We start from the raw sequence: 17,500 nt of genomic DNA on the forward strand, positions 1-17,500 counted from the left end.
GACCACCTGGGGGGAGCTCTCCACGGTGCATTGCGGGAAACTGCACAGACCAGGCAAACACTCACACCTAGAGAGAAGGGGATTCGTAGAGTTAGTAAACATCAGATGGATACACCCTCATACCTGACTACTTTATATAACAGCCAAAGAAAGTGCATTGATTGTTGCATTCAGGGGAAGTTCGAGGCACACCTGGTGGGAAGGGTGCAGCAGCCGTCCGCGGTGAGACGCACCTGGGTCTCATAACTGTCTGGTGGACACTGAACCTGCTGGACAAGAGGACATTCCACTGTGCTGCAGTCCACACTAAACACTAGGTACAGTAGGGTAAAACACAGAGACAACCATTAGTGCTGTAGTCCACACTAAACCCTAGGTAGGACACAACACAGAGAGAGTCATCAGAGCTGCATTAGGTATGTTAATTTGAACAGTTTCTCACAGCAGGAAAACAATCTTGCAGCAACAGGAAATGTGAATTATTAATGGACATTTTTGTAGGGGTTGATACATTATTCGGAAGGGGAAATCAAGTCTGACATTTTTAAGTGGAAATTACAAACTTTAAAAGCCTTTTTAAACCTCGAATAGACTACAATTTACATTTCCTGCAATGCAGAAACATTTTCTGCGATCACAGAGTGATCAAATTAAGATAGCATACCTGTAGGGGGGGCATAACACAGAGACAACCATGAAATATCTTGTAGAAGAACACATTGGGAGTATCGTGTGTTAAGAAAACAGACGTGTCAGTATTTTAACTGCAACGTGATATGTCATGCTGTCTGTTTATGTGAACAGGGAGATCACGGCACCAGCACATTCCTATCCTGGCAACCACTCCTTCTGTGGGCTAGGGCCTTCATTACACCACAACTCGAGGTGATAAACCACTGTCGGAAGGATGCAGCTGCCATTCATGACTGTAAACACATTCATATGTAGCCTACAATTTGGGCATTGTGCTTGGGAAATGCGTTCAGAAAATGGAATATAATAATAATAATATTTATTATTATTATTATTATTACTACAATGAGCTAAGTATCAGAATCATAAAACAATATTGCCATGTCACAAATAGTTGCTAGAAATTGTTATTGGTAGCTAGTGTACCTGGTTTGCACTCGTACAGGTCGCAGCATTCTCCAGGCTTTCCAGAGCTCTTGGCTACCAAGATGTTGAGGTACCCAGGCTGGCACACCTTCCTCAGGCACCCTGCAGGGCTGCAGACACAGCGGCTGGGCAGGGGACAGCACTCTCCAGGGGGTGCGTAGCCTTCGATTAGCACCGCGTCCTCAGGGCAGCGGGGTGAGAACTGCACCTCACACCGCGCCTTGGAACAGTCAGGCCGCTCCTCTGCAAGAGAGAGAGAGATCAGATTGTTGATTGTAGCTTTAAGACAATATTTGTACCGTTACAGATTAAATAATCTGCCCTGGCTGTTATTTTTAGTGTAATGGGTAAAAACATTTCAAGTAATTTCAAACTGAAACTTTAAAACATGTCTGTATTTCTCAGGGAATGTTTCTGAAAGGAACACTGTTGGGACACCCAGAACATTCAGCAAATGGACGTTAGAGGAATCGGGAACGTTATTGCTAACCTTTAAGAACCTACAAAGGACATTCAAGGACCTAAAATGTGTCGGCTGGGAGTCAATCGAATTGACTATTTACCATTCAGGTCAAAGTCCAAACTTTTATACACACAATCAGTAAAGACACTTTTCCATCAGAAGCACAGCAGTTTCTTTCTGACTCCAAACTTTATTTAAACAGAGAGCTAGATGAAGGAAGTATAAAAGTGCATCAGATGGGCAGGTAAAACAAGCATTCAACATTGACGTGAACGTGAATGAAGTGAAAATGTAAATTGCTGAAATTATGAGTACAGCAAACAAACAGGAACTGAGAGAGGTATGGCGCACTAATGCCCTCACTTTCCGGATAACACACAGATGCAGGAGGCTAACAGGCAGAAAGCTGAACACACAAACAATCAGATGTGACATGCGCGCACACAAACCCATTAACACAAAATCGAAAGTGGGACGCACACACAATCGGATATGGCCAACTACCATCCAGTATGAATTGTGCTGTCTCCAAAGTGCTGGAAAGGCTGGTGCACACACAGGTTGTCAACTATTTCTCACTCAACAACCTATCAAAGTCACTTTAGGAAGATACACAGCACATCTACTGCAGTGCAAAGAGTTGTGTAGAACATCAAGTCGGCTTGTAACAGCCAGGAGGACACAGCAGCACTGTTCTTGGTGCTGGTGAACACTGTTCACCCCAACAAGCTCCTGAGGAAGCTTGCAAAATTAGGCTTTGACACCACTGCAATCAAATGTTTCATATCATACTTACAGAAGAGGAGTCAGTACACCAAACTGCAGAGCACGCAGTCAGGCCAGGAACCTGTGGGGAATGGAATCCCACAAGTTTGCTTGGACCCCTACTGTTCTCCATTTACATAAATGACCTTACATCAGTGCTGGAGAAATTTTGAAAACATTTACAGTACCAGTCAAAGGTTTGGGCACACCTACTCATTCAAGGGTTTTTCTTAATATTTAACTATTTTCTACGTAGTAACGAAATAAGTGTTAAAAAAATCAAAATATATTTTATATTTGAAATTCTTCAAAGTAGCCAACCTTTGCTTTGATGACAGCATTGCACACTCTTGGCATTCTCTCAACAAGCTTCACCTGGAATGATTTTCCAACAGACTTGAAGGAGTTCCCACATATGCTGAGCACTTGTTGGCTGCTTTTCCTTCACTCTGCGGTCCAACTCATCCCAAACCATCTCCTTTTAAGAATCTCAAATATAAAAAATAACACTGCTGCAGGGACTTGCATCCATTAAGCCACAAGAGCATTAGTGAGGTCGGGTACTGATGTTGACCGATTAGGCCTGTCTCGCAGTCAGTGTTCCAATTCATCCCAAAGGTGTTCGATGGGGTTGAGGTCAGGGCTCTGTGCAGGCCAGTCAAGTTCTTCCACACCAATCTCAACAAACCATTTCTGTATGGACCTCACTTTGTGCACGAGGGCATTGTCATACTGAAACATCAAAGGGCCTTCCCCAAACTACAAAGTTTGAATCATAGAATCATCTAGAATGTAATTGTATGTTAAAATTTCCCTTTACTGGAACTAACGTGCCTAGCCTGACCCATGAAAAACAGCCATTATTCCTCCTCCACCAAACTTCACAGTTGGCACTATGCATTGGGGCGGGTAGCATTATCCTGGCATCCGCCAAACCGAGATTTGATCACTACAGAGAACGCATTTCCACTGCTCCAGATTCCAATGGCGGCGAGCTTTATACTACTCCAGCTGAGCTTTACACTACTCCAGCTGAGCTTTACACTACTCCAGCTGAGCTTTATACTACTCCAGCTGAGCTTTACACTACTCCAGCTGAGCTTTACACTACTCCAGCTGAGCTTTATACTACTCCAGCTGAGCTTTATACTACTCCAGCTGAGCTTTATACTACTCCAGCTGAGCTTTATACTACTCCAGCTGAGCTTTACACTACTCCAGCTGAGCTTTATACTACTCCAGCTGAGCTTTACACTACTCCAGCTGAGCTTTATACTACTCCAGCTGAGCTTTACACTACTCCAGCTGAGCTTTACACTACTCCAGCTGAGCTTTATACTACTCCAGCTGAGCTTTATACTACTCCAGCTGAGCTTTATACTACTCCAGCTGAGCTTTATACTACTCCAGCTGAGCTTTACACTACTCCAGCTGAGCTTTACACTACTCCAGCTGAGCTTTACACTACTCCAGCTGAGCTTTACACTACTCCAGCGGAGCTTTACACTACTCTAGTCACTTTACTTTACAAATTACCTCGACTAACCTGTACCCCCCGTGCATTGACTCAGTACCCCCTGTATATAGCTTCATTACTGTTATTTTATTATGTTACTTTTTATTTTTACTTTTGTTAATTTTGTAAATATTTTCTTAACTCTATTTTCTTATAACTGCATTATTGGTTAAGGGCTTGTAAGAAAGCATTTCATGGTAATTTATACAACTGTCTGTAACGATTCTCGTTCTCCTCTTCTGAGGAGGAGTAGTAAGAAGGATCGGAGGACCAATGCGCAGCGTTGTAAGTGTTCATTATATTTATTTATAACTCAGAACACTAAAGAATAAAACAACAAAGAGAACGAAATGAAACCAAAACAGTCCTGTACGGTGCATACATAAAACACAGAACAGAAAATAATCACCCACGAAACACAGGTGGAAAAAGGCTACCTGAGTATGATTCTCAATCAGAGACAACTAACGACACCTGCCTCTGATTGAGAACCATAGGCCAAACTCAAAACACAACATAGAAAAACGAACATAGACAACCCACCCAACTCACACCCTAACCATACTAAAACAAAGACATAACAAAAAAACTAAGGTCAGAACGTGACAGTACCTAAACCTATAAACCTATAGGGGAGGGTCTGGGTGGGTGTCTGTCCGCGGTGGCGGCTCTGGCGCGGGACATGGACCCCACTCCACCATAGTCCTTCTCCGCCTCTTTACCCGCCTCCATGGCTCTTTAACGCGGTGACCTTTCGCCGCCGACCTCGGACTGGGGACCCAAGGCACGGGTCCCGAATGGATGGGAGATTCCGGCAGCACCGGACGGACGGGAGATTCCGGCAGCACCGGACAGGCGGGAGACTCCGGTAGCTCCGGAATGAAGGGCGATTCTGGCAGCTCCTGGCTGACGGACGGCTCTGGCAGCTCCTGGCTGACTGACGGCTCTGGCAGCTCCTGGCTGACTGACAGCTCTGGCAGCTCCTGGCTGATTGACGGCTCTGGCAGCTCCTGGCTGACTCAGGACAGACGGGCGGCTCTGGCAGCTCAGGACAGACGGGCGGCTCTGGCAGCTCAGGACAGACGGGCGACTCTGGCAGCTCAGGACAGACGGGTGACTCTGGCAGCTCAGGACAGACGGGTGACTCTGGCAGCTCAGGACAGACGGGAGACCCTGGCAGCGCTGGGAGCAGGCGGAAGCACCTGTAGGAAGGAGACGGAGAGACAGCCTGGTGCGGGGGGCTGCCACCTGGTGCTTGGAGGTGGCAACGCATAAACCGGACCGTGAAGGCGCACTGGGGCTCTTGAGCACCGAGCCTGCCCAACCTTACCTGGTTGAATGCTCCCCGTAGCCAGGCCAGTGCGGTGAGGTGGAATAGCCTGCACTGGGCTGTGCTGGTGAACCGGGGACACCATGTACCCCGGCCCGAGGAGATGCACTGGAGACCAGATGCGCTGAGCCAGCTTCATGGCACCTGGCTCGATGCCCACTCTAGCCCACACTCCCCGTGTGCCCCCCCAATACATTTTTGGGGCTGCCTCTCGGGCTTGCTGCCGTGCTGCCTCCTCATAACGCCGCATCTTGTCACCATATTAGGCCAGTGAGTCGCTGCCACCGGCCTACTAGCTGTCACGATCCATTTTTCCTTTTCGTTTGTGTCTGTCTTTTTTTTTTTACACCTGTGTCCTATTACCGTAGTTAATTTCGGTGGGTTTATTAACCTCCGCTGCCTGCTAATTATTTGTGCGGGATTATTTGCTGTTGTTGTTCTGTTAGGGGTGCGTGGTTGCGCCACAGGGTTTTTTCTCACGGTCGTCGTACCGTTTGGATGGTAATTAGGAGTAGAGGTTTCTCCTCCGTGTTATTTCCCTGTGTGGCGACTTCGTTGGGTGTGTTTCCCCACCTGTTGTTGTTGTGTTGGGACTTTCAATAAACGATTGTTTATCCTGAACCTACCTCTTCTTAGGAGGCACCTAACAGTAGGACTAACGGGAGCTGGTGTGGAGGGAGTGGTCGGAATGTAATTGAATGAATGAGACACGAAGGGGAAAGGGAGTTTAGGGAGAAGAATGGTGTGATGCCTGGCTTGGTTTATTTTTTGTTGTGCCCCGCACATTTAGAAGTGGAACACTAGACTCAAAGTAAATTAACGTTGTCTTCTAGACTAAATTTTATTTAATTTGCCCGATCGCGCAGCCACAAAGCACATTCCACTAAATAGTTTTTTAATCCTGTTTTTTATTTTTATCTCTGGTTAAAGATTAAACTTTAACGTCCATTTCAGTACCAGAATACTGGATTACTCATGTCCATCCCTAAATTAGCTACAGCGTATCATCAACAGGGCTGCTCATATCATAACAGGGCATTCATGTAGGGATCGCATAAAACAGAGGTTCACTGACAACACCCTAGTGACTGTTTTCAAGGTGACAGTGCACAAACTGCCTGAATACATGTCAGGCCTGTTCAGGTGTGAATCTCCACCCATCTTCTGGGAGTGCACCAGCCAAAGCCTATAAACAATGGGAAACGTACCTGCTGGCAAAACCATCAGTTAAAAACATGCTTTCTCAGGCAGTCTGCAGTTCTTTGGACCACTGCGTGTCATTTTGTATTTATGCAATTGCGTCTGATGTGTCATTCTGTGTATGTTGTGTTAGCTGTGCGTTGGTACGCATGCTACTGGGTATGCTGTATATGCTTCTGTGTAACATCATTGTTATGTGATGTGTACATTTGTATTAATTATATGGAACCCAGAACTCCCTGGATAACAGTAGCAATTGTTACTGAGTGGACTGTCCTGGCCCAAATTATTTTGTAAAAAAAGAACATGTACAAGTCAAACACTGCAAATTAAAAGCTAATTCACTTTAGAACAGCCTCCAAATCTGGCATGGCAGCAAGGAACAGAGCTAGGCAGAAGCTCTGGAGGCACATCTAGAATGTTAGATCTTTCTGATGGAAGCAGGCCTACTTGGTAAGACTAGCTTTGATGTGTTGTTCTTGTTGTTTTTGTTGGGCTTGAAGAATAAAAAAGAAAAGAAAGTTTCACATCGGGTTGGACGAAAGCTTCTGTGGTATATTGATTGTCTGTGATGGGTCAAGTTGAACTTACACAGAATAGAGCTTCACTGTGAAGACAGGCTCCAGCTACCTCAGCAAAGGGCCTGTCTGATAAGGCCAATCTAGAATTCTCAAATGACTGCAGCCTAGCAAAAATCCTAAAGGCAAGGGCAGCTTTCTGTTGTATCTCTTTTTCAAATCCTATCAGGATCCAGCATAAAGCAACAAAGTAGGAAACAGCTGAAAGAGAAAACACGATAATGATTCTAGACTCTTTAATTACGGTTTGATTGAGATACCTGTGTTCAATTAGCATCACCTAACTTTTTATATTAGGCCAGACTTCAGATCTGTATAGAAAATAGTGGAAAAAGTACTATAGAATCCACCTTTGTACTAACTTGTTTTACATTGGCTCTTAGAAAAGCACATTCGCAGTATTAAATGCATCCATTCTGTCTCTCTACTGGAGGTTACTGATTCTGGGTGATGTCTGAGAGAGAAAGAAAGAAAGAAAAAGAGAAAGATAGAAAGAAGGCCCTCAAAGAGAGCAGTGATTCTGAGCGGAGGAGGATAATTAGGTTATATTAGATGAAGGAGACTGTTTGGGAGCACAATGCAAGAAACTACAAAAGAGGAGCTACGGAAGAGATAAGACCAGATCATATTTAACGACTGTGTTTGTGTGATTATACAGCTGTATCACATCTCAGAGTTCACTATGGACCGCTCACTAAAAGGACGGTGGAAACATTACTGCTGAAGGTAAAAAGGTCAATGCAAAATGGATATCAAATGACATGGTTTACCCATGGAACATATGTGAAGAAAACAACAACTTTGGAAGTAAACAACATCTTTGGAAGAAATGGACCAATTGATGTTGGTATGGTAACAACATCCTATTACTCCTTCACTTAGACCTGACTCGTTGCTGACCCTATGACACTTTTAGGTCTGCTAGATGCTCTGGTTAAGAGCATCTGTGAATGTCAGAGGATGGTAAAATGGACTCTTCTGATCACACTAACAACCCAGCGGACAAAACTGTAATGTTGTAATGACGTCATTTCAACCTGTTTTGCCTGCTACTGTACCTGGGAAGTTCAACCAGTTTTGCCTGCTAGCTGGGAAGTTCAATCAGATCAATAGATGGCAACAATTCACTTACAGTTGGTAAGTGAATATTGGTACCTCATTTTAGTCATTGACTCCATATGGGTGTCTACATTCAGATGTCTACATTCAAATATAGTTTTTTAAAATTCATTATGAAAGGTTATTACATTACACACATCCAGCTATAGTAGGAACCACAGTGGATGTGTGTAATGTAATAACCTTTCAGCAGTGTGTTGTAGAGACCTACTCAACGTGTTAACATATGTAGCTAGCAAATTGCCAATTAAATGTTGCCAGTCAAATCCTTTGCCAGTCAAATCCTCCTCTCTCTATGTTCAGTGTAGCAGCACATGTAAACGTCAAAGAGTATTTTTCACATGCAAAAGGCAGAGAACATTTTGTATCTGCATTTTCTTTGTTTATCGATTTTGTTAGTTCTGAAAATGCATTTCCTGACCCAATTGTGGATTTCTATTTCAATGGGCTGAATATTTCCTTAAAAGCAATGGCATGGCTCGAACCTTCTCTTTCTCATCCATCTACTCTGTTCTGATTCATCTATTAATCCTTTGACATTATGTTCCTGCTTCTTTCTTAGTGTATCATCAGAAAACCTATTTTCATATTACTCCCTTAAATAATGTACAGTAGCTACCCATGTATGACACATTGGGTTTACTTCAATATAAATTGTTTTTAGCGAGCAGAACATTACAAATAGACCTGAACATTAGGCACTGATTCTAGTTTTCAGCTCAGTCCACGTGTTTTTTTATATTGTTTTTTACAATAGTAATAGTTTTTCCAGTTGAGGATTTGTGAGGCATCTGTTTCTCAAACTAGACACTAATGTACATGTCCTCTTGCTCAGTTGTGCACTGGGGCCTCCCACTCCTCTTTCTATTCTGGTTAGAGCCAGTTTGAGCCAGTTTGTGCTGTTCTGTGAAGGGAGTAGTACAAAGCGTTGTACGAGATCTTCAGTTATATTGCTTCTTTAAAACAGGACAACAGTTTTCAGCTGTGCTAATATAATTGCTAAAGTTTTTTTTTTATCAATTAGCCTTTTAAAATGATAAACTTGGATTAGCTAACACAACGTGCCATTGGAACACAGGAGTGATGGTTGATAATGGGCCTCTGTACGCCTATTTAGATTTCAAAATCTGCCGTTTCCAGCTACAATAGTAATTTACAACATTAACAATGTCTACACTGTATTTCTGATTAATTTTATGTTATTTTCATGGACAAAAAAGTCGTTTTTCTTTAAAAAACAAGGACATTTCTAAGTGACCCCAAACCTTTCAACAGTAGTGTACATTATCCCAAAAGGATGTCCACAGCACATATAATAGGGTTCCTTTGTGCTTTTTGCATCTCCAACAGATGTGACATTTCTGTGTGCATTACATGCATTCCAGCAGGAGTGTAGTAAGTCCTATGAATTATCTTAAATTGCAGTAGTTTGTCTTTGGTTGTAGGAGCAGGTATGAACATTTTCACATATCAATTTCTTCCTTTTTCCCCTTATAGGTGCTGAACCATCAGGTAGAGTTTCAATAAATCCTTGATATAACTTGGCAATCAACTTCTTTGGTGTAGAATAAGCTTCTTTCAGTATTTTTTGTGTGCTAGATGTTTTAGGTTCAACCAGACTCTGTTGAAGCGATTGAATACGATTTCTGAGTTGTATGAACTCAAAGATCTTTCTTGTAATTGAATGAATGACAGTAGAGATCGATCATAGGATGCATGTTCAAAATTCATGATGCTACTTTGGAACCAGGACTTGAAGCCAGACTCAGTAAATGTTCATTTACGTCATTTGGGATTATGAAATGTTAAACTGTCGGGGCGACAAAACAAATCCAGGCAACTCTTCATAACGTGCTCTATATGAGAGTTCTCAAGCGGCCGCTGTGCCAGCCACTTTTCCATCAGTCAGTACCAGACAGCTGGTGTTCACATTTGCTTGTAGCCTACAACAAGTATGAAGGTTACTCTACTGTATTAAAATGACAATTTACAAGTGGAGTCAGCTAGATATAAACATTACAGCAGTAAAATAGCAGTCAGACGTCTTTGTCTTTGTCTTGTCTCGTCTCGTCATGTATACATCTTTTTATATATTTTTCATATTTCTCCTTAACCTCAACTTCAACATAGTCTCCTGCAACCTGCCTCACCCAATGTGGTGTGGATCTGTTTTTTTTCTAAAGTATTTCTATTTAACTTCGAACTGGAATACCTCAACTGAAGCTAGCTAGCTAACTAGCTACCAGCTAATCAGTCAGCTCTGTTGACTCTGTTGAAGCGATTGAATACGGTTTCTGAGTTGTAAGAACTCAAAAAAATCGGTCTTAGATAATCAAAATCTTTCTTGTAATTGATTTGACAGTAGAGATCGATCTCTGGTCATCAGCTAACCTTTAGCTCGGAAAGCTCTCGCCAGTTCGTACAACGCGTTTCAAACCAGCGCATACTGGACCTATATTTTATCTCCATATCCCCTGCAAACTCTGAACAATTTCATCTGGATCATGGCAGCTAGCTAACTGCAACCCGGGTTGACTACTCCTGGCTAACATTTCCGTCCCGGAGCAAGCACCAACTAGACTGGGGTTAGCCCATGCTAGACCCATCTCCCGGGCTAGGGCTCCTGGGCTACTCCTGAAGCCCACTCATCAGCTACAATATCCAGACCCCTTCTACTGCCGGTACAGGGCACGGAACCCCATTACTGTCCTGGTTAGTGATTACTGTCTTATTTCACTGTAGAGCCTCTAGCCCTGCTCAATATGCCTTAACCAACCATGTTGTTCCACCTACCACATATGCGATGACATCACCTGGTTAAAACGTCTCTAGAGACTATATCTCTCTTTATTACTCAATGCCTAGGTTTACCTCCAATGTACTCTCTGCCTACCATACCTTTGTCTGTACATTATGCCTTGAATCTATGCTATCATGCCCAGAAACCTGCTCCCTTTACTCTCTGTTCTGAACGTGCTAGACGGCCAGTTCTTATAGCCTTTAGCTGTACCCTTATCCAAATTCTCCTCTGTTCCTCTGGTAATGTAGAGGTTAATCCGGGACCTGCAGTGCCTAGCTCCACTCCTACTCCCCAGTTGCTCTAATTTGTTGACTTCTGTAACCGTAAAAGCCTTGGTTTCATGCATGTTAACATTAGAAACTTACTACCTAAGTTTGCTTTATTCACTGCTTTAGCACATTCTGACAACCCGGATGTCTTAGCCGTGTCTGAATCCTGGCTTAGGAAAACCACAAAAAAAACAGAAATTTCCATCCCTAACTATAACATTATCCGCCAAGATAGAACTGCCAAAGGGGGCAGTGTTGCAATCTACTGCAGAGATAGAACTCTGCAGGCTATCTTAATATCCAGGTCTGTACCAAAACAATTCGAGCTTCTACTTCTGAAAATCCAGCTTTCCAGAAACAAGTCTATCACCGTTGCTGCTTGCTATAGACCACCATCTGCCCCCAGCTGTGCCCTGGACACCATGTGTGAATTGATTGCCCCCCCCATCTATCTTCTGATCTCGTGCTGCTAGGTGACCTAAACTGGGACATGCTTAACACCCTGGCCATCCTACAATCTAAACTTGATTCCCTCAATCTCACACAAATGATCAATGAACCTACCAGGTACAACCACAAATCTGTAAACACAGGCAGCCTCATAGATATCATCCTAACTAACTTGCCCTCCAAATACACCTCTGCGATCTCAGCGATCACTGCCTCATTGCCTGCATCCGTAATAGGTCTGCGGTCAAATGACCACCCCTCATCACTGTCAAACGCTCCCTAAAACACTTCTGCGAACAGGCCTTTCTAATTGACCTATCCTGGAATGACTTTGACCTCATCCCGTCAGTAGAGGATGCCTGGTTAGTCTTTAAAAGTGCATCTTAAATAAGCATGCTCCATTCAATTTTTTTTTTTACTAGGAATAGATATAGTCATTGGTTCACTCCAGACCTGTCTGGCCTTGACCAGCACAAAAACATCCTGTGGCGTTCTGCATTAGCATCGAATAGCTCCCGTGATATGAAACTTTCAGTGAAGTTAGGAACCAAAATACACAGGCAGTCAGGAAAGCTAAGACTAGCTTTTTCAATCAGAAATGTGCATCCTGTAGTACAAACTCAAAAACGTTCTGGGAAGCTGTAAAGTCCATGGAGAATAAAAGCACCTTCTCCCAGCTGCCCACTGCACTGAGGCTAGAAAACACTGTCTCTACCAATAAATCCACAAAAATTGAGAATTTCAATAAACATTTTTCCATGGCTGTCCATGCTTTCCACCTGGCTACCCCTACCCCGGTCAACAGCCCTGCGCTCCCCACAGCAACTCGCAAAAACCTCCCCCACTTCTCCTTCACCCAAATCCAGATAGCTGATGTTCTGAAAGAGCTGCAAAATCTGGACCCCTACAAATCAGCCGGGCTGGACAATCTGGACCCTCTCGTTCTGATATTATCTGCCAAAATTATTACAACCCCTGCTACTAGCCTGTTCAACCTCTCTTGAGATTCCCATAGATTGGAGAGCTGCCGCAGTCATCCCCCTCTTCAAAGGGGGTGACACTCTAGACCCAAACTGTTACAGACCTATATCTATTCTACCCTGCCATTCCAAGGTCTTTGAAAGCCAAGATAAAACAAACAGATTACCGGCAATTTCAAATCTCACATTACCTTCTCCGCTATGCAATCTGGTTTCAAAGCTGGTCATGGGTGCACCTCAGCCACGCTCAAGGTCCTAAACGATATCATAACATCCATCGATAAGAGACATTACTGTGCAGCCATATTCATCGACCTGGCTAAGGCTTTCGACTCTGTCAATCACAACATTCTTATTGGCAGACTCAACAGCCTTGTTTTCTCAAATGATTGCCTCGCTTGGTTCACCAACTACTTCTCCGGTAGAGTTCAGTGTGTCAAATCGGAGGGCCTGTTGCCCGAACCTCTGGCAGTCTCTATGGGGGTGCCACAGGGTTCAATTCTCAGGCCGACTCTCTTCTCTGTATACATCAATGATGTCGCACTCGCTGCTGGTGATTCTTTGATCCACCTCTACGCAGACGACACCATTCTGTATACCTCTGGCCCTTCGTTGGACACTGTGTTAACTAACCTCCAGATGAGCTTCAATGCCATACAACTCTCCTTCCTTGGCCTCCAACTGCTCTTAAATGCAAGTAAAATTAAATGCATGCTCTTCAACCGATTGCTGCCTACACCTGCCCGCCCGTCCAGCATCACTACTCTGGACGGTTCTGAGGTAGAGGTACCTAGGTGTCTGGTTAGACTGTAAACTCTCCTTCCAGACTCACATTAAACATCTCCATAATCCATAATTAAATCTAGAATCGGCTTCCTATTCCGCAACAAAGCATCCTTCACTCATGCTGCCAAACATACCCTCGTAAAACTGACCATCCTACCGATCCTCGACTCCGGCGATGTCATTTACAAAATAGCCTCCAACACTCTACTCAACAAACTGGATGCAGTGTATCACAGTGCCATCTGTTTTGTCACCAAAGCCCCATATACTACCCACCACTGCGACCTGTATGCTCTCGTTGGCAGGCCCTCGCTTCATACTCGTCGCCAAACCCACTTGCTCCAGGTCATCTACAAGTCTCTGCTAGGTAAAGCTCTGCCTTATCTCAGCTCACTGATCACCATAGCAGCACCCACCCGTAGCATGCGCTCCAGGAGGTATATCTCACTGGTCACCCCCAAAGCCAATTATTCCTTTGGCCACCTCTCCTTCCAGTTCTCTGCTGCCAATGACTGCAACGAACTGCAAAAATCTCTGATGCTGGAGTCTGTTGCCTCCCTCACTAGCTTTAAGCACCAGCTGTCAGAGCAGCTCACAGATCACTGCACCTGTACATAGCTCATCTGTAAATAGCCCATCCAATCTACCTCATCCCCATACTGTAGTTATTTATTTATTTAACTTGCTCCTTTGCACCCCAGTATCTCAACTTGCACATTCATCTTCTGCAGATCCTACCATTCCAGTGTTTAATTGCTATTTTCGAAGTACTTTGCAACCATGGCATATTTATTGCTTTACCTCTCTTATTCTACCTCATTTGCACATGCTGTATACAGATCTTCCAACTGTATTATTGATTCTATGTTTGTTTATTCCATGTGTAACTCTGTGTTGTTGTATGTGTCAAACTGCTTTGCTTTATCTTGGCCAGGTCGCTGTTGCAAATGATAACTTGTTCTCAACTAGCCTACCTGGTCAAATAAAGGTGAAAAAATAAAAATAAACAAATAAAAAATGTGGCTGTAAACAAATCACCTACAAGTAGGGTATGCACATTTGCAAGCAATGCATGTGTAGTTATTTTTGCTAGCCAGATAAATTAGCTAGCTAGTTAGCTAGCTTGCTTCACCTACTGTACCAGAAGACAGAGCTGGCTTTCGTAATTATTATCATTAGTGTCCAGGATGCTGCTGGCTTTCGTCATGCTGAAAAGTCTGAAATATGGTCCAACTAGCAAGTGTTGCACTAGGAAAATATTATCAATCCCTTGCTGAATGAAAATCGGCCACAATTCCAGTTTCATTCAGAAGATCAAGCTAACAACAACAAAGCAACTTTGTAACAACAGACCCATCAGTGTTTTCAAATCTGCACAGACAGGCAGATTGACAGCCAGGAGCCACTATTTTTAATTTGTCAGCAAAATGACACGTTTATCCTGTATCACTCAACTCTCATTTATAAGTCTAGTTTGTATTGATTGAGAGGGATATAGCTACATATGTATTGTTGATGTGATGCTGTAGTCATGGATGGATCAGGGGGACATATAGAATATGCATGAGATCAATAATCAATTTGCATCCTAATTACCTAGAGAAATCTGACCTGCAATTTGTAAACAAAGCTGCTGTACTTATACTTCGTAAAACCTTAATTTGTATCACTTTGAAGTGATCCAAATGGAAAATTAATATTTAATCTATACATTTTGAGATATATTAAACCAGAAACAAATTGCACCATTTAAATTGGGACTTACTTAGTCTGGCTTTAAAGGTGTTGTCATTAAACACTGAAAGTATGGTTATTATAATAATATTAATAATAATAATAACAAATTAAATAATACATTTTTTTTTGTCAGTATGTGTAATCTGTGAGGGTAGAGGGGTCTGGCTCGCTGCGTGTTCAGCTCCCAACCACTGCGGAGTGAGTGTCAGTACTATGTGTCAATGCTATGTGCGGTCCATATCATAAATGTACATCTATCATAATGTCATGGATGAAGCTGGGGTAATGTGCAAATAGCCTTTTCATTGATCTGCTTTGTGTACAGAAGACAGGTTTACTCACCTGTACACCACACACTTTTCCATAAATCATGAGCCAGAGGAACCTTGGTTTCTGATATTTCTTTGAATGAGAGAGACTTTATAGTTCATAGTGGTATCCTTGAAATGAGAAGGAAGGCAGCAACTCCAAATCATACCTCTGTCATCTCTAGCCTAGCAAGTGAAGCAGTGTGGGCAGCCTTAAATGTACTCGTGATTTAAAGTAACTGCCCAATGTTTTCAGATTTCTACGATATATTATCTATAATTACTTAGAATATGAGTGAAAGAGTTTCCCTTTCAAAAAATTATAATTAAGTATGTTAAAAAGCAGTTTTTCTGTGTTGGAATGGGGTGGGTGTACTCTAACAACAGAATGGTGTGGGCGTACTCCAACAACAGAATGGTGTGGGAATGGGGTGGGTGTACTCTAACAACAGAATGGTGTGGGCGTACTCCAACAACAGAATGGTGTGGGCATATACCGGTAATAAAAAATATTCATGCAAATAGACCTTTGATTGGCCAGCTCATCATCCTCTAGACCAGTGGTTTCCAAACTGTGGCGCGGGGGCCCAATATAAAAACATATTTTAGTGGGAACTCAGTCCGGCTTTTCAACTTACGAAATTGGAGGGTACATCATCAGTTTTCCTCTGGTCATGTCAGTCATTGCATACCTTAGAGAGCTATTTATAACTTATCAGAAATGTCCAGATCAACTAGCCCATGTTAGCTAAGCCCATAGATTTTGTTGTAATGTTTGAGTCACTTATATGACATTAATACACATTAGGGATGGCTAAATGTATAGAATTGTAAGAAAATTAGCTTAAAACTGCAACATTTTCTCCGCACCCCATGATAAAAATCTGTAGAATTGCAGGAAATAAGCTTTGAAAGCTTAAGAATTTTCTCTCAGCCAACAAGAGGGGTGTGAACAGTTTTTGTGATGAACAGTGCTTGTGCCCATAGACATAAATGTGGTGCGGGATGTTCCCCAATGCTGGAAGGTGGGCCTGAGGGAATATGTTTGGGAACCCCTGCACTAGATCGCTGATTGGACAGTTCATCCTCCTCAGATAGATTACATGTTCTATGGGAAAATGGCAAGCATTTTTAATTGGTCTGTTTGAGATACAAGTTTGAGGTAGGCTTTTAAAAATGTTTTTTCTCCAATTTATGCTTTGGCCACAAATATGTGTATAGGATAAGTCAACAACATAATTTTGATTTAAGTTAACAGAATATTAACTTTTAAAAGTAAGATTTTCACTGGGCAGTCACTTTAAATGCCTTCCTTCTCTTCCTCCCTCTGATTTGTGTTTCGACAATGGCAGCTGGTGGGGTTTGATCACATCAGACTGGTGTGTGTGTGTTGCCAAACATCTGAATAGGCACTTGAAATTAATTGTAATGGGTGTACAATCAAATTGATTGGCCACACCATGCCTTCTTTAAGATCTTGATGGCAAATAAATCTGCCTGTTAAAATAAAGAAAGACAGTGCTGCCATTACATCTAGTATACAGTGCAATGAAACGGATACAATACAATCAAACTGATTAGGCCACTTCCCTTGGATCTTGGTGACAAACATACATGCACCCACACACACACACAGTATAATGAACACCAGGTGAAGGAAATTTCAAGTACATTTATTTTTAATACAACCCACTAATTACATCAAAGCTGTGGATAATTGTCCAATCTGTAAGACTAAACCATAGACAAGGCCCTGCTCTGCTGAGAGAGACTCAAATGCAATGCTTCAGGTTTGTAAATGTAAGCAATTATTTGCTATTCCATATAGAGCCAGTGAGAAAGGATGAGAAATCCTCACACCTTGCTTGCTGAGTCATAGAAAGAGAGCCCCAAGGGATCAACACAAACAACCTCTAAAATACTGAATGCAAAATATGTGACATCTCAACTCATTAAAGCATTTTGCAAGAGAAAATAGGAGGATATAAAAACAAACAGTTGAATTCTTTGTTCAGCTTTAACTGTCAAATTAGTCGTCTGGTTGAATTACTTAATGGTGCCCGAACCAAATGGTTGATTA

At 42.7% G+C, this 17,500-nt stretch overlaps 1 protein-coding gene across 1 annotated transcript in view; it reads right to left on the minus strand.

Moving 5' to 3' along the window:
• The window catches only part of LOC139383354 (cysteine-rich motor neuron 1 protein-like), a 171,874-nt gene that overhangs the window by 85,519 nt on the left and 68,855 nt on the right, over positions 1–17,500 (minus strand). Inside the window, exons 3-5 of the mRNA XM_071127861.1 lie at positions 1,120–1,362; positions 193–313; positions 1–67 (exon numbers count right to left, since the gene is read on the minus strand). The exon at positions 1–67 is cut by the window's left edge and continues 55 nt beyond it. Of these exons, the coding sequence (XP_070983962.1) occupies positions 1–67; positions 193–313; positions 1,120–1,362 (431 nt within the window). The remainder of the gene's footprint in view (positions 68–192; positions 314–1,119; positions 1,363–17,500) is intronic.

The sequence above is a fragment of the Oncorhynchus clarkii genome, chromosome 25 (assembly GCF_045791955.1).
Source record: "Oncorhynchus clarkii lewisi isolate Uvic-CL-2024 chromosome 25, UVic_Ocla_1.0, whole genome shotgun sequence".
NCBI lineage: Eukaryota > Metazoa > Chordata > Actinopteri > Salmoniformes > Salmonidae > Oncorhynchus > Oncorhynchus clarkii.